At 43.1% G+C, this 24,330-nt stretch overlaps 1 protein-coding gene across 1 annotated transcript; it reads left to right on the forward strand.

Annotated features, from left to right (window-relative positions):
- Positions 1 to 325: 325 nt before the first annotated feature.
- Positions 326 to 24,330, forward strand: LOC101480958 (myosin-7). The gene is made up of 46 exons (XM_004573242.3): positions 326 to 371; positions 2,389 to 2,488; positions 3,246 to 3,349; positions 3,622 to 3,765; positions 3,852 to 4,008; positions 4,267 to 4,294; positions 5,622 to 5,715; positions 5,822 to 5,914; positions 6,021 to 6,084; positions 6,605 to 6,703; positions 7,383 to 7,486; positions 7,560 to 7,698; positions 8,211 to 8,329; positions 8,432 to 8,581; positions 8,887 to 9,057; positions 9,150 to 9,329; positions 10,105 to 10,237; positions 10,349 to 10,425; positions 10,671 to 10,758; positions 11,179 to 11,296; positions 11,375 to 11,498; positions 11,579 to 11,715; positions 11,985 to 12,155; positions 12,256 to 12,340; positions 12,966 to 13,208; positions 13,297 to 13,473; positions 14,344 to 14,489; positions 14,617 to 14,707; positions 14,788 to 14,945; positions 15,298 to 15,529; positions 15,939 to 16,065; positions 17,176 to 17,294; positions 17,405 to 17,601; positions 17,765 to 17,948; positions 18,046 to 18,211; positions 18,437 to 18,561; positions 18,632 to 18,747; positions 19,457 to 19,643; positions 19,852 to 20,061; positions 20,149 to 20,274; positions 20,525 to 20,615; positions 20,890 to 20,969; positions 22,154 to 22,258; positions 22,351 to 22,446; positions 23,701 to 23,844; positions 23,927 to 24,330. The coding sequence occupies exons 2-46, from the start codon at positions 2,389 to 2,391 to the stop codon at positions 23,936 to 23,938; spliced, it is 5,811 nt and encodes a 1,936-aa protein (XP_004573299.3). The 5' UTR covers positions 326 to 371; the 3' UTR covers positions 23,939 to 24,330.

Here is a 24,330-nt window from a genome sequence, read left to right on the forward strand (position 1 = left end):
CAGAGATAGCCTGGATGGAATACATGTCAGAAAGATGGAACAAAACACAGATGGGCAGAAGCACAGAGGGGAAAGTCAGCAGTGGACAGTCAGTCTCCATAGATAGACCGGGATGCAGTGGGAGAAAACCGGGATGAGGAGGGAGCAGATGGGGCTTTGGTTCTGCTTTAGTTTGGTATTCTATCCTGACCACAGCAGGCCTTTTATGACCGTCCAGCAGACCAGTCTGCCCAGTCAGCTGCAGGGGAGGGGGTCACATGCTGCAGTGACTTTCACAGTGAGGTTATAAAGCAAAGTGATGCTCTTTGAGTTGCGCTATTGTGTTTTTCTGCACATCCTCAAAGATCTTCAAAACAGAGCCACCCAGCACAGTAAGTACACTGCCCCCATTTTAATCATCAGATTTCTGTGATGTATGCTTTGATATTTGACATGACTGTAATAGATCCTAAGATGAATTTTACTTGTACACAGCAACTTGGATAACTGAGTTTTTAATACAAAAAGTGCAAAAATGTAAAGGATTCAAATTTCCCAGCAACCTCAGCATCTGAAGGTGTTACCCAGTGTGTAACTGTATGAGTCCAGTATGAGCAACACTGTGTGACACTCATCTAGTGAACTTGGGAAAAGTTTAGTGCAAGTTTGCTACTGAACTGAGGACAAGATGCACGGCTAATGGCTAACACCATTATTGTCTGCTCCTTGGTAACAGCTGTAGGATTGTGACGCAGTGATGAAGTTAGATGTACCTGTTTACTAATGTCCTACAAAAAAAATTGTTTTATATTTTTTACTTTGTTTCATTTTGCCAAAATTGCACGTTATTTCCTGTTGCATCCCGACTGGCTGCAGTCAGATTGTGAGATGGTCATCCTAAATTTCAGAAACAGAATTGTGTCCCTGCTGATTCACTAATGTCATTTTGTATTAGCTGATTTCTGGTCCATTTGACAACAGATACGTTTCTAATTTAATCAATTTAAATTGAATTTAAAAGACCCGGAGAGTTGGTTTCAAATCTGCTTCATTTTTAATGAAATAAGGTGAAAATTTAGCTTCATGAGCTTCAACAACTACAGAGTCTTTTACTGGTGCTCAAAAGTATGTGAATGTTCTTACTGAACCTCGTTAAACTAGAAAAGAAGAGAAGCCTCAAAATATAAACAAGTACTAATGAAACATTATTATTTTGCACTTATTTTATAAGAAGCAGACTGAGAAACAGGTTTCTGTGTATTTATCAACAGTGCAATACTTTACTCACCATATTTGAACTGTGGACTTTATGTGGACTCAGCTTGGACTCAGGTGAATGGATTTAGGTTTATTAGGTCAAATGTGGCCAAGCAGAAGATTTCTGCCCACTAATATAATAGTCTTCTTTTAACTCTGTCCTGATGTTGAAAAGGAAAAGCCAAGTGGACTTGTTCCGCATTTTTCTAGAGTATTTGAGCACTCAGAGTTTCTTATGAAAAGCCTCATTCATTCAAGCACTTTGTTCTATGCAGAATCACTTTTACACTAAGACATTTCAAACCCAAGATTCAGTATCAAGGACTCTTCAACGAGTAGAGGAGGCAGGGATAGAACCACTGACCTTCTCATTTATAGACAACCTACCTTTTGAACCACAGATGCTACATAGACGCTTCACCTCATCTTGTGAGTCTTTGTTAAGGCACTCAGACTCACACAAAGGGAGATAACTGAAGGGTTATATTTACTAGAAGAATTTGCAAAGGGATCCTCTTGAGCTGATGTGGCAGCTGTTAGCTCTCTTGGAAAGCCTGAGTAATGCAGCGAGGTAGGCCAGAACTACTGTGAATGACTGCCATGCCAATTTGTTGACATCACAGTTTAGTTCAGTCCATGCCTGGGATTTACTCGCAGCTAAATAAAGATTTATAGTGCAGCCGATGGGATGAATGATCGTGGCTTATAATGACGGGAAAGATAAATGTGCGCATGTTCTATTTTTTTCTCACTGTAAATAATTTCAAGAAACAGACGCAGCCTCTACATGAGAAATCTACTGATGACGTTTGCATTAAACAATGACGGTGCACGTCCTCTCAAGTGTGACTGGTGGAAAATGAGCATCTGAACTTTGTATCAGAACATATCTGCAGCCAACGTAACAGAACGGGAAGAAGTTGGTGCAGAAGTTGGATCAGTGTCGCCCTACCTTAGCCAGAAGAAAGCCAGCACTGTTATTTATTAGCATGGTGATAAATGCTGCTGTCTGAGAATGCTTTAAAAGTTTGCTCATGAGCCTTCAGAACATTTAAAGCAGAAAGTACCACATCTTTTCCACATTGTTTGGGAAATAACAGCCCTCCGAGGATCTTTAATGAATGCTCATATCTGTGATGTTTGTGTGTTCAGATGTCTCGGTTCCTGGACATGGCGGAGTTTGGAGAAGCGGCTCACTACCTCCGCCTCACCAACTTGGAACAGCTGGCTGCCAAGGCCCAAGCTTTTGACGGTCTCTGTTTCCTTTTTATATTTCTCTGCACCAGAGGTGGAAAATACGGACAATCTGTACTTAAGTATAAGAAAAGATACTAGTGTAAAAAAACTACTCCAGTAAAAGTCAAAGTAGTGATTCAACTTCTTTGCTTAAGTACTGCTGCTCTGAGGTTTAGTTGCCCCAGCTGAGTTCCATCCTCTACACTGAGACTATACAGTTTATGTTGTTTTTATACTAGAAGGTATGAAGGTGGAATTCAGTGACTGAATCTCAGCATCATCACCCAACTTCCAATCAATCTGTGCTACACCACAGCTGTGCACCAATCACACACTGTTCTTTAAAACCGGTACTCCTAACCTGAGCACTCCTCACCTTTGTAAAAAGACAAACAAACACAGGCCCACTTTAACACCAGACTATGACACACAGTATGCAGCAACCCTGGTCATTAATACACAAACAGTACTGTCTTTCATGCACTACTGTTTAGGCTCACATCGCTTTGATGTCTGAAGTAAGGAGCCAGTTTTGAAAATGTAAACAGTAGAAAGTACAGATATACATGTTCAAATGTAGGGAGTAAAAGTAAAAGGTTTTCAGGAAAATAAATACTCAAGTTAAGTACAGATACCTGAAAATTAGGAAATAACAAAGTAACAAAGTATTTGTACTTCCAACCTCTGCTCTGTACATAGGTCTAGATGCTGTATGTATATATATATATGCTACTGCATACTAAATAAAATGCTATGTAATCCATTTCTCTTAGGCACGAAGCGCATTTGGATGCCCGATGAAACTGAAGCATACACTGAAGTGGAGATCAGAGAGCTGAATGGAGACAAGACTACTGTGGAGACCAAAGACGGACGGGTTAGTCAGCCAGCTAATTCTAATTACTCGATATGCTGTTTATTCATTACTATTATTTAGTCATTTAATATGTTGAGTAGAAACACACAAGCCCCAATTATCCCCCACAATAAAACTACATCTCCTTTTGATCTTTTGTTTCCATGCACCGTTTTGCTGTCCTGAGTTAAAATGTGTGGAATGTTGTTTTTCTTATTTCACAATCAAAAAACAAACAGTTAAATTTCACTTTGAGGGGTTTAACTAAAGCTTCATGTGTGTTTGTGTTTCAGTTTCTAATAGTAAAAGAAGACGACCTCCAGCCAATGAACCCTCCTAAGTTCGACATGATAGAGGACATGGCCATGTTGACACACCTGAACGAAGCATCTGTCCTCTTCAACCTGAGCAGGAGATACAGCATGTGGATGATCTATGTTAGCATCTACTCTAATGTGCAACCATCAAAAACACGTTTCCATCTTCCTCACTGTGTGTTTCTAACTGTGTGTCTCTGCGTCAGACCTACTCTGGTCTGTTCTGTGTCACAGTCAATCCATACAAATGGCTGCCGGTCTACACTCCTGAGGTGGTGACAGCCTACAAAGGGAGGCGCCGTGCAGATATGCCGCCCCACATCTACGCCATCGCTGACAACGCTTACACTGACCTGCTGCAGAGTGAGTCACCTTTAGCCTCATCAGCCATGCTGTCAGCTTTCTCATTGCAGTCGTTACCTGGCAACCAGCCAGTTGACAATGTCTTCTATGCTGCACCTTTTATTCCAATTAAACATTAGAGGTATAGTCTGTGTTTGTGGTGTCAATGTACGGACCACTTTAGGTGAATGCGTGAATAAATCTTTTGCTTAGTGGATAAACTTTGAGCTCATTTGCCTCTTCTGAATATTTATTCACTTGCTTTTATTTCCCTCACAGATCGTGAGAACCAGTCAATGCTCATCACGTAAGTCAGAAGCACAGCTGGTCTAACATTACGGTCGGTAATATGACATCATAATAAAAATACAAATGGAAATAGGAATTATATGAGAAAAGCAAACCATGTCCTGTATATAAACTTGCAGTTTATTTCATTTAAACCACAGACTACATATAAAAAGATGGAAGTAGCTTCTAGGTCAGAGCATAAAGCTGTTAACCAGGAACATTCTTTCTACTGGCCAGCAGGGGGAGACTCCTCTAGTTTCAAAGTCGTGTACAAGTCTATGGGTGAATGCCTCTGCCACGCCCTTGATTATTTAGTAAATATTTCATGATGGTCACAATCAAGAGTTTATGGTCTTATTGAAAAAAATGTATTGTAGAAATCCAAATTTTAAAATAAGATGGTGCAGAGATGACGAAAAGTTGCTAATGAGTATCCAAAATACTCCAAAACTACACTTCTGTTCACAGAGACACCCATAGTAGACAAGTCAAAGGGTAGAGGCCACACAGATTTGGACCACCTCTCCCTGGGGGTTGAGATATGGCTAAAGGGCCCCAGACCCAAACAGAGAAACACTGACAGAAAACTCAAATCGACTTTGATGAGGAAGGATCTTCCCTATGAAAGGAGTACGTGCTGCAGTTAAAGGTGGATTGGTCTCAACCTCGGGAAGCCAACCATTAACATCACTAGGTCGAGACTGGAATGGTATCCAAAAGGAAAGAGGAAGAGAGAAAGCTGGAGGAACACATGGCTGAGGGATACTGAGGCACCTTGGTTCTTCTTTAGGAGCAGAAAAGTATAAACCACATACCAGGATTGGATTCTGAATTACTTCCAGTTCTTGGTAGCTGAGTGATCGTTAAACATCACAGCTCTCATCTGACTAGCATGATTTAACTGTACTCCACATGGGTATCATGGCATAGGGATGGCAATAGGTCTTCCAGTTGTTTCAAACAAGGTTCCAGTCTTGGTTGTGGAAGTGTTACATCCCTAGTCACTACTGTAGGAGAGCACAGGGCCGTGGTTTCTTCTGTAGACCCATCCATCGCTCATTACATCCAGTTAGTTAGCTCAACGGAAATAGCAAAAACACTCAGCTGAAGGTTTCAAAGCCTGTGCGTGACTGCACAATGTCATGATTTAAACCGAGAACAGAGAGTGATGTTCTCACTTAATATGTGCCTCAGTGTATTCGTTCTGTCTTTCGCCTCAGAGTTGTAGTTTATACATGTCATGATGAAGTAGCACCAATATGTTATTGCTCTCATTCACTGATAAAAGCATATTTTAAATTGTTTAAATGAAAATTGACTTTGTTTTTACACCATCCTTTCAGAGGTGAGTCAGGTGCCGGGAAAACAGTCAACACTAAGAGGGTGATACAGTACTTTGCCATCGTCGCTGCTCTAGGAGAAAATGTGAAAAAAGGAGTAAGACGCCTCAACAGTTTCCCTTTTCCTTAACTGTTCCAGTCCATAGTGAAAAAAAATACCCATACTGGGAATATGTCTTTGCAATGTTTCTCTTTGTATTCAGGGATCTTTAGAGGATCAGATTATTGAAGCTAATCCAGCTATGGAAGCATTTGGGAATGCCAAAACCATCCGCAATGACAACTCCTCCCGCTTTGTGAGTTCATCCTCAAGGCTGGAGTGGAGAACACAGCTTTGTGTCTCATGTGGATTTCTGTGTAGACGTGTTGTAAAGACCGTGGGTTTGTATTTGTGTGCTTCAGGGCAAGTTCATCAGAATTCACTTTGGCCCAACAGGGAAACTGGCGTCTGCTGACATCGACATCTGTAAGTGTTCTCAAAAAGTTATTCCACGTTTGAATTTGTTAGTTAAACTGCACTAGCCAAACATGTTAGCCTTTCTACTCAGCATTTTTCAAATGACATTTTATTATCACACAGCCACAAATACGTTTTAATTGAAACCATCCATCCATCTAGTGTAGAATTTTGTAAGGCATGCGGGTGTAAAAAGGGCTGAAACAGCACATTAGTTCACTGGAAACTTGTCTCAACAACTAAAAGCTCTGGGGCATTGTTGGAAACAGAGGTACATCCCAAACACTCCTAGTACACTGTGACAAATGACTGAGGAACAGTTTAAGTCATGCAGCAGTTACTATACAGTCCTCCAAGTTTCCAATATCTTACATTTCTTGGGCATACTTCATTTTATGGCTTAGTGGTATTGCAAGACAAGATGTGTTACTAACATCTCAGCGTCAGACACTGAACGGTTGTGAGGTGTTGTGGGTGTCTCGCGATGCTTTGGCTGATGAGTGACGTAGTTTGTGTTTATTTTCCTCAGACCTTTTAGAAAAGTCAAGAGTTGTTTTCCAGCAACCAGGAGAGAGAAGCTACCACATCTATTACCAGATCCTGTCCAATCATAAGCCAGAATTACAAGGTAAAAAACAAACAAAAAAACTACCCAGTGCTGCAACCTGTCCAATGAAAGACACCAGCTATATAAATGACACTCCGTTTAATAGAACTGCATTATTAACAGAAACAGAAATAAAACCAAGAACATGCAGAACAACAAAAACAATGCATGTCTTTAAAATCGAATTTATCAACCCAGCAATCTGGGGAGGCTTTGGTGCAGGTTTATGCGCCCCCGACAAATATGACTGACCTAAAACAATAAGGCAGCTACTACAGTTTGCTGTCTTTGCCTGTTGTAACAGTTGCTGTTGTAATGCAGTGTATGACCACATGGCGGCGCCTCCTGTCTCATGACTGGTGTGTCACCCCCTTTTTGTTCTTCTTCGCACTCCTCCTGTAATGGATGCTCCCGTGTGCACGCGGACTAGTGTGCTCTTTAGTAATGTGTGGTAGAGGTGGCACTTTTATTTTTGATATTGTAAATAAATGAGTACTTTTTGGAAAGTCAGAAGCTGTTGCTCATTCGCTACCCAGCTGCATCTCCACCGCACGTTACACTGTTTACCAAATAACTGAACAATAACATTATGAAATGTAACCACAGAAAATATGAAACGTGCCATTTACAGTGTGAGGAGCGTGGGAAGAAAGAGAGGGTTAACTGTGATAACTAATGATAAAATAATTTCATGATGCAGACATGCTGCTGGTGACCACCAACCCCTACGACTACCACTTCTGCTCTCAGGGTGTGACCACGGTGGAGGGCATCAGTGACGGAGAGGAACTGAGGCTCACCGACGTAAGAGGAACACAGCGTCTCAAAGAAAACTCTCTCTGATGATGTGTGTAAACTGTACTCTGTTTGTGTGCAGCGTGCCATGGACACGCTGGGCTTCACTCCAGAGGAGAAGTATGGCTGCTACAAAATTGTTGGAGCCATCATGCACTTCGGTAACATGAAGTTCAAGAAGAAACAGAGAGAAGAGCAGGCCGAAGCGGACGGCACAGAGAGTATGACCCACTAAACACCATCACAAAGACACAACAGTTAGTTTGTATAATGGATGCAGGTGATGCTGCCTGGACAGAGCTTTCTGTTGTCTCGCAGTGTGTTATTAAAATGATTTTGGTAGAATATGATGGAAAGATAACGAAGCAACAATATAGAGTTTTAGCCTTTTTAAACAAAAATTACTTTTTCAATTTCAATTTCTTGGTTAAGGTACAGAAAGTACCAATGCAATACTAATTGTAGGCGAAAGGTCATGAGCTGGGATTAACTGCAGACCTCGCCCAAATCTCACAATACACAACCTCAGAGGATGTATTATGAACTTGTGGTTGAGCTGCGACAGCCATCAGTTACATATGGTCCATTGTAGTTGATCTTTATAACTATCTGGCATTGAAGTGAACAAGTCCTCACCTTTTTTTTAAATCTTTTTGTATAACTGTGAAAAACATGTCTAGTCTGTGCTGGTAGAGACCTCAGATAATTACCTGCATGTGGTTTGTGTGTTAAGGTGCAGATAAGGCAGCTTACCTGATGGGCATCAGCTCTGCTGACCTGCTGAAAGGCCTGTTGAATCCTCGAGTGAAAGTGGGAAATGAGTTTATTGTTAAAGGACAGACTGTAGAACAGGTGATCAAAGTTTTCTGTCTTACTACATAAACTTAACTGTAAATTTCCAAACATGTTTATCTGTGGTTCCAGGAAAACTAACAGGTCGTGTTTTGTGTCTAGGTGAACTATGCAGTGGCCGCCCTGGCAAAAGCCACCTATGACCGCATGTTTAAGTGGCTGGTGGGTCGTATCAACTCGTCCTTATACACTTCTTTGCCTCGTCAGTACTTCATCGGTGTCCTGGACATCGCCGGCTTTGAGATCTTTGAGGTACAAAGAGACACTTTCAGCACCTTCAAATCCAGCCAAGGTCCAGGTCTTTCCAGTGACACCAAATATATGTTTTGAAGATAAATGCTACTGTAAAAATAGTGCGCAACCATTGGAATAAAAATCGTGAAATCATAGCAAGGATATCCTAGATGTCAGCTCAAACCTAGCACAGGAAACACTAGCAGACAGCTTTTCAGAGAAAAGGTTTTTCTTCTTTGGTGTCACTCGCGGTTCGGTCATTTTGCAGAATTGAACATCTTTTGATCAGTAACTCCAAAAACATGGTTCATTTCTGTTTGCAGTTCAATAGCTTTGAGCAACTGTGCATCAACTACACCAATGAGAAGCTGCAGCAGTTCTTTAACCACCACATGTTCATCCTGGAGCAGGAAGAGTACAAGGCTGAAGGCATCGAGTGGACCTTCATAGACTTTGGTTTGGACTTACAGGCCTGCATAGACCTCATAGAGAAGGTATGTTTGCGTGTTACATGGGTTGTATTGGATGATTCCAATATGAAGCCTGTGTGAATATGAAATGAATTAATTAGAGCTCCTTTGTCCAGCCAATGGGTATTCTGTCCATCATGGAGGAGGAATGTATGTTCCCCAAGGCCACGGACCACAGCTTTAAAACCAAACTTTACGACAACCATCTTGGGAAGTCACCCAACTTCCAGCGGCCGCGTCTAGACAAGAAGCGCAAATATGAGACGCACTTTGAGTTGGTTCACTATGCTGGAGTGGTGGGTATCCTTTCATAAAGTCACTTTTTCTGTTGTTGGTCATTTGAAGTCTACTTGAAGGTGAAGTTCTCCAGTTTTATCAGGACAATTTAACTTTGGTCTTAGCTCAGATAAGCTACAGAGCTACAGCGGGGTGATGGAGACGTTGTTCTGGCCTTTTCAGGTGAAGCCATAAAGCTTTTGATTTTACTCTTGAGCTTGGGTTGAAACTCTGGACATGTAGAATGTTGCTGGGAACGTCGGGATGGGAATTGGTCGGGTGTGACTTTGAATAAGGAACACAAAAAATCCTAAAGATATAAACATGGGGGAAAAAATTGTGTTATATTCTCAGCATTGTTTTTAAAAGCTCGAGTTGACAAAAAAAATCTTATGATGTTTTATTTTGGTATAAATGCACATCCAGTTATTTATTATATAGGATCATGCTTATGCTTTAAGTCATATGAGAGCCCAGTGGCTAGAAGAGCTCAGCAGCAAAGTGGCCACAGAACATCAGTGAAGTTCGGTTACTTGTATTGACACAAGGAAACTAACTGATAGCAATGTGAACTGGATGGCTCTACAGTTAAAACAACTGTCAGTGAGATTAAAGGACACTGTTGACTGACAGGTGGGAAAAACATCTGGTACATCTACAAGCTAACATCTGGACATTTTCTTTGACCTGAGAGTGTCTGTCATGCAAATACGCTTTGATTGCAACGCCTCTCTCTCAAGTTAGATCTGGCCGAGGTTGATGTCACAGAGCTCAACTGACTGGTGTGTGTTGTAGGTGCCGTACAACATCACAGGCTGGCTGGACAAGAACAGAGATCCTCTGAATGAGACGGTGGTGGCCCTCTTCCAGAAATCCTCCAACAAACTGATGGCTGGACTTTTTGAGAACTACATCAGCTCTGATATGCGTAAAAACACCAGCCTCACTAAATATTTAATGGAAAACCGTTCAACTACAACAAGGAATTGAACTATATGAGTGTGTTTGGGTTGAGTCTTGCTTTTTTGTGTTATTTTAGCTATTGATCCGAAGGCTGAAACCAAACAGAGGAGGAAGAAAGCAGCTTCTTTCCAAACTGTGTCACAGTTGCACAAGGTGGGTGTGACTGGCAGCTTCCCCTGAGACACCATTACAGTACACCGGGGGGGGGGGGCAATTCATTTTCCCAAGGTGCCACAGGAGAAACTGGGACTGTTACTGGAGGGCATAACCAGTAAGCTTAATTTGATCTCTTTATAAGTCTGAGAGGGCCTCCACAGCAGTCTCAGTTTGTCATGTGACCCTTTAGCCCCTGCTGTACACTATGACAGAGGTTTCAACTAATTGTGTGTTTATTCCAGGAAAATCTTAATAAGCTGATGGCTAACCTTCGCAGCACTCAACCTCACTTTGTGCGCTGCATAATCCCCAATGAGAGCAAGATTCCAGGTAAAACCACGAACCCTGGTATCTACTGACAGCTGGTGTCTGTGAGTCGTCCTCACCCAGAAAAATAAACTTGCTAAATGAATGACCTGTATGTGGTGGGGTAAAAGGTGTTTTTCACCTTGGCACCACTAAAGGTGTTTTTATTGTCTCGTGCCAGAAATATTACCAAAGATATTGTTACTACTTTACAAGTCTCAACAGACATATTATGTCTACGTGCATTTGTTGATGCACTTTCAGTTTGGTTTTAGCGTAATGCTCGATTTTGTAAAGAAACCATCTGAAGTAATGACTTTTACTTAATTGCACTGAAAGGGAAATTCTAGTTCCTTCCCATGCCCCAAATAAAAATATTGTTGGACTGCACAGTTAAAGTATTCTCCAAGTTATTTTTTGAGATGCCTTCCTTTGTTTTTCCAGGTGTGATGGATCCCTTCCTGGTCCTCCATCAGCTCAGGTGTAACGGGGTCCTCGAGGGGATCAGGATTTGCAGGAAGGGCTTTCCAAACCGCATCCTGTACGCTGAGTTCAGACAGCGGTGAGTTGCATATCTAACACATATTTATTTACTTCATCTGCTGTTGCTCTTCAGTAATGGACTTTTTTTTCTTCTCAGTTATCGCATCTTGAACCCTTTTGCGATTCCAGAGGACTCATTTGTGGACAACAGGAAGGCTGTGGAGAAACTGCTGGGCTCTCTTGACATAGACCACAGCCAGTACAAGTTTGGACACACAAAGGTACAACAAATTCAAGTTTACCCTGCCTTTGACACCTATGTTGTTGGAGTTCAGCTGATGGTCCCGTTGCTTCGTCTCAGGTGTTCTTTAAGGCGGGTCTGTTGGGTCAGTTGGAGGACATGCGGGACAACCGTCTGTCTCAGATCCTCACCACCGTTCAGGCCATATGCAGAGGGAAGCTCATGAGGATGGAGCGACAGAAACTGATGCTGCAAAGGTCAGTGTCACATCTATCAGGGGAATGAATGATAACAAATCAGTAAAAAGGAGATTAAAAACTTTTTAAGTGCTGATGCCAGAAAAGTTGATCAGAAGTAAGAAGGAAGTTGTATTCGTAAGAAAGAAAAGCAACCTGACAGAGTTTAATGAATATATGACCATGCCAAGATGTTTAAACTTTGCTTAGTGCAGCATGTTGCTGTTGTTTTGACTCTCATCACCTGTTTTTTGGGGCTGATGTGATTTTTTTATTGTTCTTCCTCTCAGGGACGCAGTGATGGTGATCCAGTTTGCCATCAGGGCATTCTTCTCAGTGAGGACTTGGCCGTGGATGATATTATTCTTTAAGCTCCGTCCGCTGCTCAGGAGTGCCCAGGTCGAGAAGGAACTGGCCGCTCTGAACGAAGAGTTCAAGAAACTAAAAGAGGCCTACGGCAGGTCCGTTAATCCGCCGGCGCTTGAATCGGGGCTACAGCTGAGCTGCACGCAGACAGACGTCTGATGTCCTGCCATGTTTCTGTTTGTTTTTTTTCATCAGGTCGGAGGTGAAGCGGAAGGAGGCGGAGGAGCGGCAGGTGGCTTTGGTTCAGGAGAAAAATGACCTGGCTCTTCAGCTTCAAGCAGTAAGACATAAAGAAATTTAAACGAGTGGTGCCAGCTCACCACAGCAGGATCCTTACAGCAGGGCTTCACAGAGTAATAGAAAACACAGAACTGAGTCAATGAGGGCAGAAACCTGGTGGGCATTAAAAGGTTAACATAGGTTTCTACATTAGATCGTGTTTTGTCCTGTTTATTGTTCGTGGTCTCTATAAATCTCTTCTTTATCGTCTGCCCACTGGTAGTAGACCCAGCGTAGTTCTGCTGGAGATTTCTTTAGTCACTTTTAATCGTGCGTTCTCGCCCTCTGAGGTCATAGTGATATATTTCCTGCTTTGCTATTTAAAATATGTTGATTCCTTTATTCTGGGTGCTTGTTTTAGCCTCAGCAAACCCTCTGTGGGTTTAAGCACCCACCAATAAACAAACTCTCATTGTTTTAGTGATCCAGCTCGTCATGGTCATGGAACATGTGCAGTCATACGAGCACAATTTTAGTCACTCTGTATACTGCGTAGTCCATTATGCAAGAATTTTATGCACTTGTTCATAATTTTTAATATACCCTGTCCATATTACAGCTGTTAGCTTCTGATATGCAGACTGGCCTCATATATTTAAATAACTTTTTGTATCCAAACAATCCAGGAGCAGGACAACCTGATGGATGCTGAGGACCGCTGCAACCAGCTGATTCAGTCTAAAATCTCTCTGGAGTCAAAGCTGAAGGAGATGCAGGAGCGCCTGGAGGATGAGGAGGAGGTGAGCTCCACGCTGACGTCCAAGAAGCGTCAGCTGGAGGACGAGGTGTTATCGCTGAAGAGAGACGTGGATGACCTGGAGATGACCCTGGCTAAAGTGGAGAAAGAGAGACATGGGGTTGAGAACAAGGTTTGTTCCCCAAAAGAGACCATATCAGTGCTGCTTTCCATCACTTCCCTCACTCACAGAATAATGTTTGTTTTTTCTCTCCATGCAGGTGAAGAACCTATCACAGGAGATGTCTGTTCTAGATGAATCCATAGCATCTCTGAGCAGAGAGAAGGCTGCCCTGCTGGAAGCTCACCAGCAGGCATTGAATGACCTCCAGGCGCAGGAGGACAAAGTCAACATGCTGGCCAAGGCCAAAGCTCGACTGGAGCAGCAAGTGGACAGTGTAAGGAGAGATATTCCTGGATGTCTGACAGTAGGCTGCAATATAAACTGTTATTTATGGCACTCGAGTGGAAGGATGAGCAGCTTGAGACGACTGGTTGAACCTGTGCTGAATAAATAAAATTGAATTACCTGAAGTTTATTCAGGTAACGTTTTCATTTGTTTTTAAGTTTTAGTGTTGAGAAAAATCTTCATATGAAAACTCAGATAAAGCGTCTTGAAGGGATGGTTCACACTGAACATCCTCTGACCTGTGGGGCTTTTTGTCATCCACACTCCACGCTGTGCAGTTTGCTGTTTATGGGATATCAGCTTTGAAACACACTGCCATCCCTCTATCCCCGTACACGTCTCACGAAAAATAATCAGTGTTGCTGTGGAGTCCTTGTATCCATGCTTCAGCTTTTCTGAGTAAAATTCTAGTATTTTGCTTTTCTGTTATTTAATTAGCAGAAATGTGTCTGTTTGTTTCAAACCTGCTAGCATTAGCTGGTCATTAGCATCTCACCCCAACCTTAACAAAATCCAAACGAGTGGATAAAACTTTCACTCATACAGCATCACGATAGAGTAAACATGTTTACTTCTGCTGTGAAGCTGGACATTTCAGCACAGGAGTGTGTTAGAGCTTTGACTTATTTCTGAAGCCAGCTTCAAGTGGACGCCACAGGTCTGGGCTTTTGGCAGATTTTGCCCCTTTACACTGATTTCTTTTTCAACCCTGCAGGTTGTTAATTCTCTGTCCCTAAACAATCACTGAAATACCCAAAAGAATTTCTACAACCAACTTTTGAAAGCTTGTTTAGCACTGGTCCAGAAAAGACCTGTAATGTTCCCTGCTGTTATTACTGGTTTCTAACTCATGTGCAGGTTGAGACTTCGCTGGAGCTGGAGAAGAAGGTGCGGACCGATCTGGAACGAACCAAACGGAAATTAGAGGGGGATCTGAAGCTGTCCATGGACTCAGTGAGGGACCTGGAAAACCAGAAGGAAGAGCAGGAAGAGAGACTGAGAAAGTAGGAGAAATGTCTAGAGTTTTGGAATATAAATGTTTAGCTGAAAGGGCTCATTTTAACTGAAAAAAGGTACTTTATTACTGCCAATCCCTACAAAATGCTTTTCTCTCTTCACCCTTCTCTAAAGGAAAGACTTTGAGTTGGTGCAGCTTCAGTCAAAACTGGAGGATGAGCAGAGTCTGGCTGCTCAGCTTCATAAGAAGATCAAAGAGCTTCAGGTTGGTGCAGAGAGGATCTTATTCAGCTTCCTCTTCTTCACTGCTGCTGCTGTAGTTTGTTTTGTACTTGCCCTCCTCAGACTCGTATCGAGGAGCTGGAGGAGGCCCTGGAGGCGGAGCGGGCATGGCGTTCCAAGGCGGAACGACAGAGGAACGACATTGCCAGAGAACTGGAGGAGCTGGGAGAGAAGCTGGAGGAGGCAGGAGGAGCCTCAGCGGCTCAGATCGCCCTCAACAGGTTAAAATGGGCTTTGGTGATTTCTAACTTCCATCAAAGGGATCCATTAGGGGTCAGTTAGTCAGAGCCACAGTAGCTACGTTAGAGGTGACCCTTACTTTCGGTCATATACAAAGCGCTCAAATGATGGCTGTTTTAAAATAACATGGTCATTGTATGCACAGGTATTTCCTGTGAGGCGTTGAGACTAATATGGTGATCTCAAGAACACAGCTCTAGCTGTATGTCAGAGAAACCCCTTAAAGATTACATGCAGATGTAGATTCCTACCTTTAGAGTTCGACAGTGGATGGATTAGTATCTCAATACTGAGATTTGCCCAGATTATCACAAATACTGCTTTGTTGAGCAGGAAGCGAGAGGCAGATTTCCTGAAGTTGCGGCGGGAGCTGGAGGAGGCGGGGCTTCACCACGAAGCAACAGCAGCCACCCTGAGGAAGAAGCACTCGGACATGGTGACGGAGCTCAGCGAGCAGATAGATGCTCTGCAGAGAGTCAAACAGAAGCTGGAGAAGGAGAAGGTGGAGTTCCGGCTGGAGGCTGATGACCTGGCTGCCAGCGTGGAGCAGCTCTCCAGGTCAAAGGTAGGAACAGACCTCCCGCTTAAGGGGCCACTCCACCAGGTTCATCAGTGTCAGTCTACTCGTCATGTTGAGTCCTGCTGGCCCTGTTTATGCTGCCATGGATGCAGTAACAGAGCTGGGTACAGTGCTGCCTCTCATCCTTGATCTTAATCTGCCCAGAGGCCATTTCCAATGCTCTGACAGCTTTGTCCTCCTTTAAGCAGCGTTATTGCAAAAGAACTGATGATGGGACACAAAACAAGGTGGTTCGTGCTCTTGACCTGTTTACACTTTAAACCTGTGAGGAGGTGAAACATGTTAATGCAGTGCAGTGCGACCAGATTTGGTCACATTGTAACCACCGCACGTTGATCGTGTTTCTTAGACCACATTAACTGTGACTTCTCTGTTGATTGATCTTTGTGTGCAGGCTGCTGTGGAGAAGATGTGCAGGGTTTATGAGGACCAGCTGAATGAAAGCAGGAGCAGAGCAGACGAGCTGCAGAGACAGCTGTCTGAAGTCAACGCTCAGAAAGCACGAGCAGTCACAGAAACCAGTACAGCACACAGACACACCCGACACTGATTCTACAGATCTGAACACCTGATTTTAGGCTGCATGAATTTTCTTTCTCCTACATCTTGCAGCACTCTGTGTGGATGTCCTCACCTTCCTGTCTGTTGTGTTAGGATTATTAGGACAAATGCTTAAAGCGTACTCTATAGAAAAAAGCATTTAAAATGATTTCTTTAGTGATCAACATAATAATATTAAACATTAATTGACAGCGAAAGGTGATGGAGAATTATTGAGATGGCATAAATTCCTCTCCCTCTCAGCTTAAGCTTTGCTAACAGGACAAGTAGAAGGTCATAAAATGTTAATATAAGCTTATTAAAGCTAGTGATGATGTCCATCACTACAATCATGGCTGAAATAGGAACCACTGGTAGAAGATTTTGCAACTTTTAAAAACTGAACTTCTTTAGTTTCCCAACATCGATGCATTGGTTTCTACACCTTCATCAAAAATTTCCTGTTAGATTTTCCCCATTTTTCCATTTAAAAAAAGAATTTCAGGCTCAACTGATGAAACACCTTAAAAGTAAAAACTTTCTGTATTTACTTTAGATTACAAACATGCAGCCCTTGTTAGGATCTAAATGACAGGAAGTGCCTGTCAGTCACCTACAATGCAGCTTTGAGATTCCTTCCCAGGCACATTAGTCTTCACTCACATCTGGCGTCAGGTGATCTCAATAGGTCACATGACAGGGTGAGGCAAGGTCTCACAATGGTTTTACCTGAAACCTCTGCTGATAATGACCCACGACTTTTTTTGATGTGGTAATTGACTTCATGGAGTCATCACGCCGTCCCGCACTAACAGTAGTAAATAGTGACCTATCGCACTGGTGGATAATTTGAGTATCGGAGGGTTGTTCTTGATAGTGTTCTGTCCTCTGAGTCATAAAAAGGTCCAACATCATTTTATGTTTGATCTGAAACGATGAAAGTTTTTGAATCTGTGCTTATGTTTTGTCCACGATTCTTAGTAAACACGCCAACAAAAAAATACAATTTGTAAAAATGGTAAATGAATATCTGATGTCTAAGATGCAGCAAGCTTATCGTACTCATGTATGTTTGGCTGTCGCCTTTTCAGCCGAGTACAGACGTCGTCTGGAGGAGCGAGACGCTACGATCGCTCAGCTCCAGCGCTTGAAGGTGGGCGCTTGCCAGAATGTTGAGGATATGAAGAAACAGCTGGAGGAGGAGAGCAAAGTAATACTTAACTCTTACACTTGTAACACATCAGGTCACTTCAGTGCTCTTATTAATACCTTTTTGAAGGTATTTTATTGGAACAAATGTATCCTGTGTCTGTGTTTCAGGCTCGCGTGGCGCTGGCTCATGCGGTGCAGGCATCCCGACACGACTGCAGCCTTCTCAGAGAACAGCTGGAGGAGGAGCAGGAAGCTAAGGCGGAACTGCAGAGGGCGCTGTCTACAGCCAACAGTCAGGTGGTTCAGTGGAAAGCAAAGTATGAGACTGATGCTGTGCTGAGGATAGAGGAGCTGGAGGAAGCAAAGTAAGACAACACTGCTGTAGCTGCACGTCACTCTGAGGTGCCATACTAACACATTATAGGAGAATGCAAAGACCACAGTTTAAATTCTTTATCCAGTTTCCTTCAAAGCAGCTACTGACTTTAGACTGGTAACGTTTAATAAGTTGAATTGTTGTATTTGCAGGAAGAAACTGGTCGTGAGACTGCAGACTCTCGAAGAAGTTGCAGAGGCGTCTCAGGCCAAGTGCTCCTCACTGGAGAAAACCAAACAGCGTCTGCAGATAGAGATGGAAGACCTGATGGTCCAACTGGAGCGCTCCAACGCTGCAGCTCTGGCTCTGGACAAGAGGCAACGCAACTTTGACATGGTCAGACATATGGCACGATTCCCCATGTGGAGATTTACACTTTAATGCCCATAAGTAGGTGTGCTCAGAAACAAATGTGTGCACTGGTTTGATGCAGGTGCTCAGTGACTGGAAGCTGAAGTTTGACGAGTGTCAGATGGAGCTGGAGGCCTCACAGAAAGAGTCTCGCAGTCTGAGCACTGAGCTCTTCAAACTGAAGAACTGCTATGAAGAAGCTCTGGACCAGCTGGAGACGATTAAACGAGAAAACAGGAACCTGCAGGGTACTGCAGTCCCTCCCCTGTCCTCTTAACTTACTACAATCACACTGGTATCTTCATTTCAGGGACCTGGTCTTACAAGCTCAATATCATGGAGAATATCATGATGTGAAGAGAAGTTGTAGTCCAGCGAACAAACTACTTCAATTTTTTAATCCTTTTTTAATATTGTGGGAGTTAAGGGATTAAATTCCAGTGTATCAAAGTGTTTTCTTTATATATCTCTAGAGGAGATTGTGGATCTGACAGATCAGATCAGTCAGGAAGGGAAGACGATCCATGAGCTGGAGAGGATGAAGAAGATCCTCGATGTGGAGAAGAGCGACATTAGAGCTGCCCTGGAGGAAGCAGAGGTAATTAGCTGCTGTAATCAATTATCTATAAAGTCTTTATTGCCTGAACTGTTACCTTTCCATTGATCAGGGAACCTTGGAACATGAGGAAAGCAAGATCTTGAAATATCAGATGGAGCTGGAGCAGATAAGGGCAGAGATGGACCGAAAGATTGCAGAGAAAGAGGAGGAGATCGACAGCCTCAGGTAATAAATATATTAATAACAGACTGAAAGGGGCTTAATATATGGAATAGAATAGAATAGAATTAAATTTAATAGGCTTTTATTGTCATTGGAAAATGCTTGAAAGTGGTGCAAAGGAAAAACTGCTGTGTGGAAGAAGCTGTTAGTGAGTCTGGAGGTAGGCGTGGGGCCAGATTGACCTGAGGCGCTGACCACAGGGCAGTGGGTCAGACAGGTGGTGAGCGGGGTGCGAGGGGTCACCTGTGATGGTCCTGGTTTTCCTGAGACAGGAGGATCTGGCGAGGCAGAGGGAAGCCAATGATTTTTTTGGGCTGTACCCTCTGCACAGCCTTCCTGTTGTCAGTTGTGGTCCCTGCATACCAAACACCAGGCAGGAGGAGAGCACGCTCTCCACTGAGGGGCGGCAGAAGGCAAGCAGTGCTTCTGGTCCAGGTTATTCTTCCTACTGTTAGCTACTGTTAGCTGGCGAGCTACATAGAAGGCTCTGCACTGAATGGACGGCCTGTAAGTGCAGTGAGCAGTGACTGTCTATATTTCTGTTAAAGCCTCGTCCTAAGGCACATAAGTACGGAGTCCACAGCAGCTCTTTCCCTGTGTAGGGTCTGCCTCAACCAGTCATACCAGGAAAAAAAAGGTTCATAACCAGAGAAAGAACTGACAACTGCAACCTTAGTGTTGATGGAGAGGTAACTCCAATGCTGTCCACCAGGGGGAGCCAGCAGCGTTCCCTGGAGACTATGCAGGCCAATTTGGAGGCAGAAATTCGTCATCGTAGCGAGGCGGTTCGTTTGAGGAAGAAGATGGAGTCTGACCTGAACGAGATGGAGATTCAGCTGGGAAACGCCAACAGGCAACAAGCAGAGAGCCAGAGGATCATGAGACACCTGCAGATACAGGTACCCTCACCTGTTCACATCAGAATGATGAGTAAAAACAGTGTCCAGGGATGTGCTATTTACTGACCGCACTGTGCTTCATTATCACATCAATCATGGACTGAAAAATGCAGCAGAAGTGAAAACTTCAACCAAAACAAAGCTCCGCCCCCTAGTGGCAAATGATATAACATGTAAACCAACCTTTCTGTGCTGAACTCTATCGCAGGTTAAAGAGCAGCAGGTGGAGCTAGAAGAAAAAGTCCAGCTGACCAATCAGCTCAGAGAGCAAATCGCCCTCCTGGAGCGGAGGTGTTCGCTGATGTCAGCGGAGGAGGAGGAGCTGCGGGGGGTCCTGGAACAGACTGACCGCACCCGCAAGATGGCCGAACATGAGCTGGTGGAGGTGTCAGAGAGAGTTAACCTGCTCGCTGCACAGGTTAATTAATTACGGCACATCAAATACAATCATGTTGAAATATGAGCATTTCATCATGACAGACGGTTTGATGACTTCCTGTTTTAGAACACGGGCCTCATGAACCAGAAGAAGAAGCTGGAGGCTGACCTGTCTGTGCTGACCGGAGAGGTGGACGAGGCGATGCAGGAGAGTCACAATGCTGAGGAGAAAGCCAAAAAGGCCATCAGTGATGTTAGTCCTGACCCATGACCTTTGATCCCTGATCAAAACCATTGCTGCTGTTAAATTGTAGTTTTCATCACATGTTAACCGAGTTTGATGCTGGAAAACTTTATTAATCTTTAAATTTAATAACTCAGACGTTTTAGCATTTCTTAATCATTTATTTACCCCATAAAGCTGCGATTCATGCATCCATCACACACTCTGTCAGCCTCTAATACTTATTACCAGAATCCTGTTAATGTTTGTGCTTCACCAGGCGGCCATGATGGCGGAGGAGCTGAAGAAGGAGCAGGACAGCAGCACTATGCTGGAGAGAATGAAGAAGAATATGGAGTCTACTGTAAAAGGTACAATAACACTACTGACAAAAATAAATGCATGTATCGACTGTGATGTCACCTGTTGTCATGGTAGGTTAATAGAAACAATAGAAATTAGCTCGCCAAAACAAAAGCACAGACTTCTTGTCTGTTTGCTTTCTGGCACATTTGTTATCTGGGTTATCTGAACACGCACAGTATACTGTATATTCGTATTTCCTCACTTGTAGATGATAACTTGTTCACATAGTTCACCTGCAGATGTCACCGTGTTTTTCCAGCATCTATGTTCTTCTGACAGAACTGCAGGTGAAACTGGATGAAACGGAGCAGATGGCTCTGAGGGGAGGAAAGAAACAACTCCACAAACTGGAGACAACAGTGAGTGAAAACTCAGTCACAGAGTTGTTTCTCACTGTCAGTTAAATCAAGTTTCACTGCAACACCTGGTAGTTTAACAAGGACACTTTCTACTTTTCCTTGTTTCTGTCATACAGATACTCTTCTATACAGCGGTGGATGTGTTACATGCATTACATAAATAAAACCCCAAAACGTCTGAGTAACTTCTTAGGTCAGTTTCCAAAAAAGCGCATTTACAGAAAAAAAGTGCCTCTGCCAAGAGTCTTTAAAACATCTTTATTTGAGGTTTATCAAAAAAGTAATTGCCAAAGAATATTTGTGCTGGGAACAATTTTCCTCTACTGGCATCTGCTGCATAACAATGTAGGCACGCAGCATGCATAAACTTGCTAAAACCTTCTGCTGGAGGTGTCTTCCTGTTAAAAGGAAGTTTTTCCTTCCCACTGTTGCCAGGTGCTGGCTCACAGGAGGGTTGTTTGACTGTTGAGGTTTAAGCCTACAGTATAAAACACTTTCATGTGGCTGTTGTTGTAAACTGGCACTGTATGAACTAAAGTATTGTTGTGTTTTGGGGGAGCGGCCAGTTATCTCCCATCATGCCTTGGGACACGTGCTGCTGTTAAGATGTTCTTGTTTTATTGCTTACGGTTACATGACGTTTAACTGTCCTGTTTATACAGCGGTACAAAGTCACTGACAGTTACTGTTTTACCAGGAGTGAGGTCGGTTATGTTGTTGTTGACGCTCGGGAGCGCGGTGCAGCACGTGTTTAATTAAAAACTCTCCTGACCTGTTTGGGGAGGAACAGCAAGCTCAGTCTCTGAGGGAGGATTTGTTGCTAAGATTCCTCTGCTTGCCCCAATATCATTAAAAATGAAAACTGAAAAAGTAAATGACTCAAAAAAATCCAAAACTGAACGCACTATTAAACGCACTAAAAAATGCACTTGATAATAAAAAGACATTAAGTTATAAAATGCAACATCATTTGATACTTTGTTTTTCAATTTTCCTTTTTTAAATCAATTCCTCTTATTGGTCATTTTTACATTTGATTTTACCTTTTGTCATAGATTAATTGATGCATGCATATTTTTTACTGAGTCATTGAATTATTTATTCATGCTTGGTTTTGGCAGTTTTGCTCCTCTATATCAGTAACAGGTAACCAGCAGGAAGTAAATCAGCTGCTGTGTGTGCAGGTGAGGGCGCTGCAGACGGAGCTGACTTTGGAGCAGAAGAAGAGCGAGGAGTATCAGAAGGGGGTTCGACGCTACGAGAGGAAAGTGAAGGAGCTGACGTACCAGGTGTGAGGTCCTCACTGCATCCAGCTGCTGCTGTCATACAGATGTTGGTCCCGTCTTCTGTGTTTTCATTGGATCTTTGTGCTTTCGTGCAGTCAGAGGAGGACAAAAAGACTCTGCTCAGGATGCAGGAGCTGATTGAAAGGCTGCAAGCCAAAGTGAAGAGCTACAAGAGACAAGCTGAGAACGCTGTGAGTGTTCAGTAATGCTCTCGTCAATACAATGCAAATCAGCATCAAAATGATTAAAAAACATCTTTTTTATTTCTATAAAGTCAATATCGCTCCACGGAGGGACTCACGTCTGAGCTTTTAATGTGAAACATGTGCAAGTATGTAAACATAAACATACACTGAACAAAAATATAAACGCAACACCTTTGTTACTGCTCCCATTCCCCATGGGATGGACGTAGAGACCTAAAATTCATTCCAGATACACAATATAACCATCCCTCCCAAACAGTGGTCACAAATCAGTCCAAATGTGTGGTAGTGGGCACATCTGCTATATTGAGATAATCCATCCCACCTCACAGGTGTGCCACATCAGGATGCTGATCTGACATCATGAGTAGTGCACAGGTGTACCTCAGACTGCCCACAACAAAAGGCCACCCTGGAATGTGCAGTTTTGTCTCACAGCAAAATGCCACAGATGCCACAAGCAATGAGGGAGCGTGCAACTGGCATGCTGACAGCAGGAATGTCAACCAGATCTGTCGCCCGTGCATTGAATGTTCATTTCTCAACCATAAGCCGTCTCCACAGGCCTTTCAGAGAAATGGTGGTCACACCAGATACTGACCGGTTCTGGGTCCCCAGACCCCCAATAGCGCAAAAAACTTTTAGGTCTTTTAGGTTTTAGGTCTCTACGTCCATCCCATGGGGAATGGGAGCAGTAACAAAGGTGTTGCGTTTATATTTTTGTTGAGTGTACATAAAATATACAAATGACTAGCAGGACGTTTCCTGCATAGACAACACAGAAGGAAAATTTAGATCATAATCAGCATGTTCAGATTTTCAAGATTACCCTTAAAAAAACATGATCCTGGGAGATTCTCTTTAAACAAAAACAGCATTTATTATTTCATTTTTTATTTGCTTGTTTTTAGAACAATTAGTGTGCTTACCTGTGTAGTCAACCCACGCCAGCCTTCATGAAAGTACAGTCATTTCCTGAGCACCACAGATATTTGGGACTTTTAGTAAATGCACAGTTTGCATTTACTAATTGATATTCTGACATGCAAACACTGACATCAACAGAGAGCAACCCAGAAAAGCCCCGCCCCTCAGTGGTCACGGCAGATGGCCACCCGTCCTTGAGCCTGGTTCTGCTGGAGGTCTCTTCCTCTTAAAAGGGACTTTTTTCTTTTTAGAGCTGCTCTAATCCATATAAAATAACATCTATTTAAAAGGGATCGTCTTTTTGTCCACCAGGAGGAGCAGGTGAGCTGCAGTACTGTACGTTTCCGCAAAGTCCAACACGAGCTGGACGAAGCCGAGGAGAGAGCAGATATCGCCGAGACGACCGTCAACAAGCTGAGGATTCGAACTCGCGAACAGACCAGCAAGGTCGCCATGGTGAGTTACGCTTGGACGAAGTAGAGGTTAACACTGTTTCACTTCCATCAGTGTTCCTAATGAGCCGTTCGTGTCTCTGCAGATCACTGAATGAAGCTCTGCAGCATCTCCATCACTGATTAACTGACGTGTTGTTTGTTACCTGCTGTGTGTTTTTATCCAGTGTGTTTGTACATCTGCGTCTACTGTACGACAATGCGTTTTTTCAATGAAAAGTATTATAACCTGGTTTGAAAGGGAAGTGTTGAGGGCTGCGAGAACATACGAGCGGTCAGCCGTGTGTAAGCCCAGAGGGGGAAGCATCAGTTCTCACCCCCTTAAATTTGTTTTGAACAGTTTTATGCTTGTTTGTTTTCAGAGGGGTTCAGCATGCTTAACCAAATTAAAGAGAAGACTATAAAGATCTTTTTAAAATAGCAGTTTAATCCCCCTTCCACAGTCAGCGATCCTGGAAAAATAATGTAACCAAAAAAAAGAAAGAAAGAA

The sequence above is a fragment of the Maylandia zebra genome, linkage group LG20 (assembly GCF_041146795.1).
Source record: "Maylandia zebra isolate NMK-2024a linkage group LG20, Mzebra_GT3a, whole genome shotgun sequence".
In the NCBI taxonomy this organism is placed as follows: Eukaryota; Metazoa; Chordata; class Actinopteri; order Cichliformes; family Cichlidae; genus Maylandia; species Maylandia zebra.

Excerpts from the sequence above, each read along its gene's own strand:
- LOC101480958 (XM_004573242.3), top strand. The coding sequence starts at position 2,389 with ATGTCTCGGTTCCTGGACATGGCGGAGTTTGGAGAAGCGGCTCACTAC. Across the intron at positions 5,716-5,821 it reads GAGAAAATGTGAAAAAAGGA|GGATCTTTAGAGGATCAGAT; the intron begins GTAAGACGCCTC and ends CTTTGTATTCAG. Across the intron at positions 19,644-19,851 it reads TGAGACACCTGCAGATACAG|GTTAAAGAGCAGCAGGTGGA; the intron begins GTACCCTCACCT and ends ACTCTATCGCAG.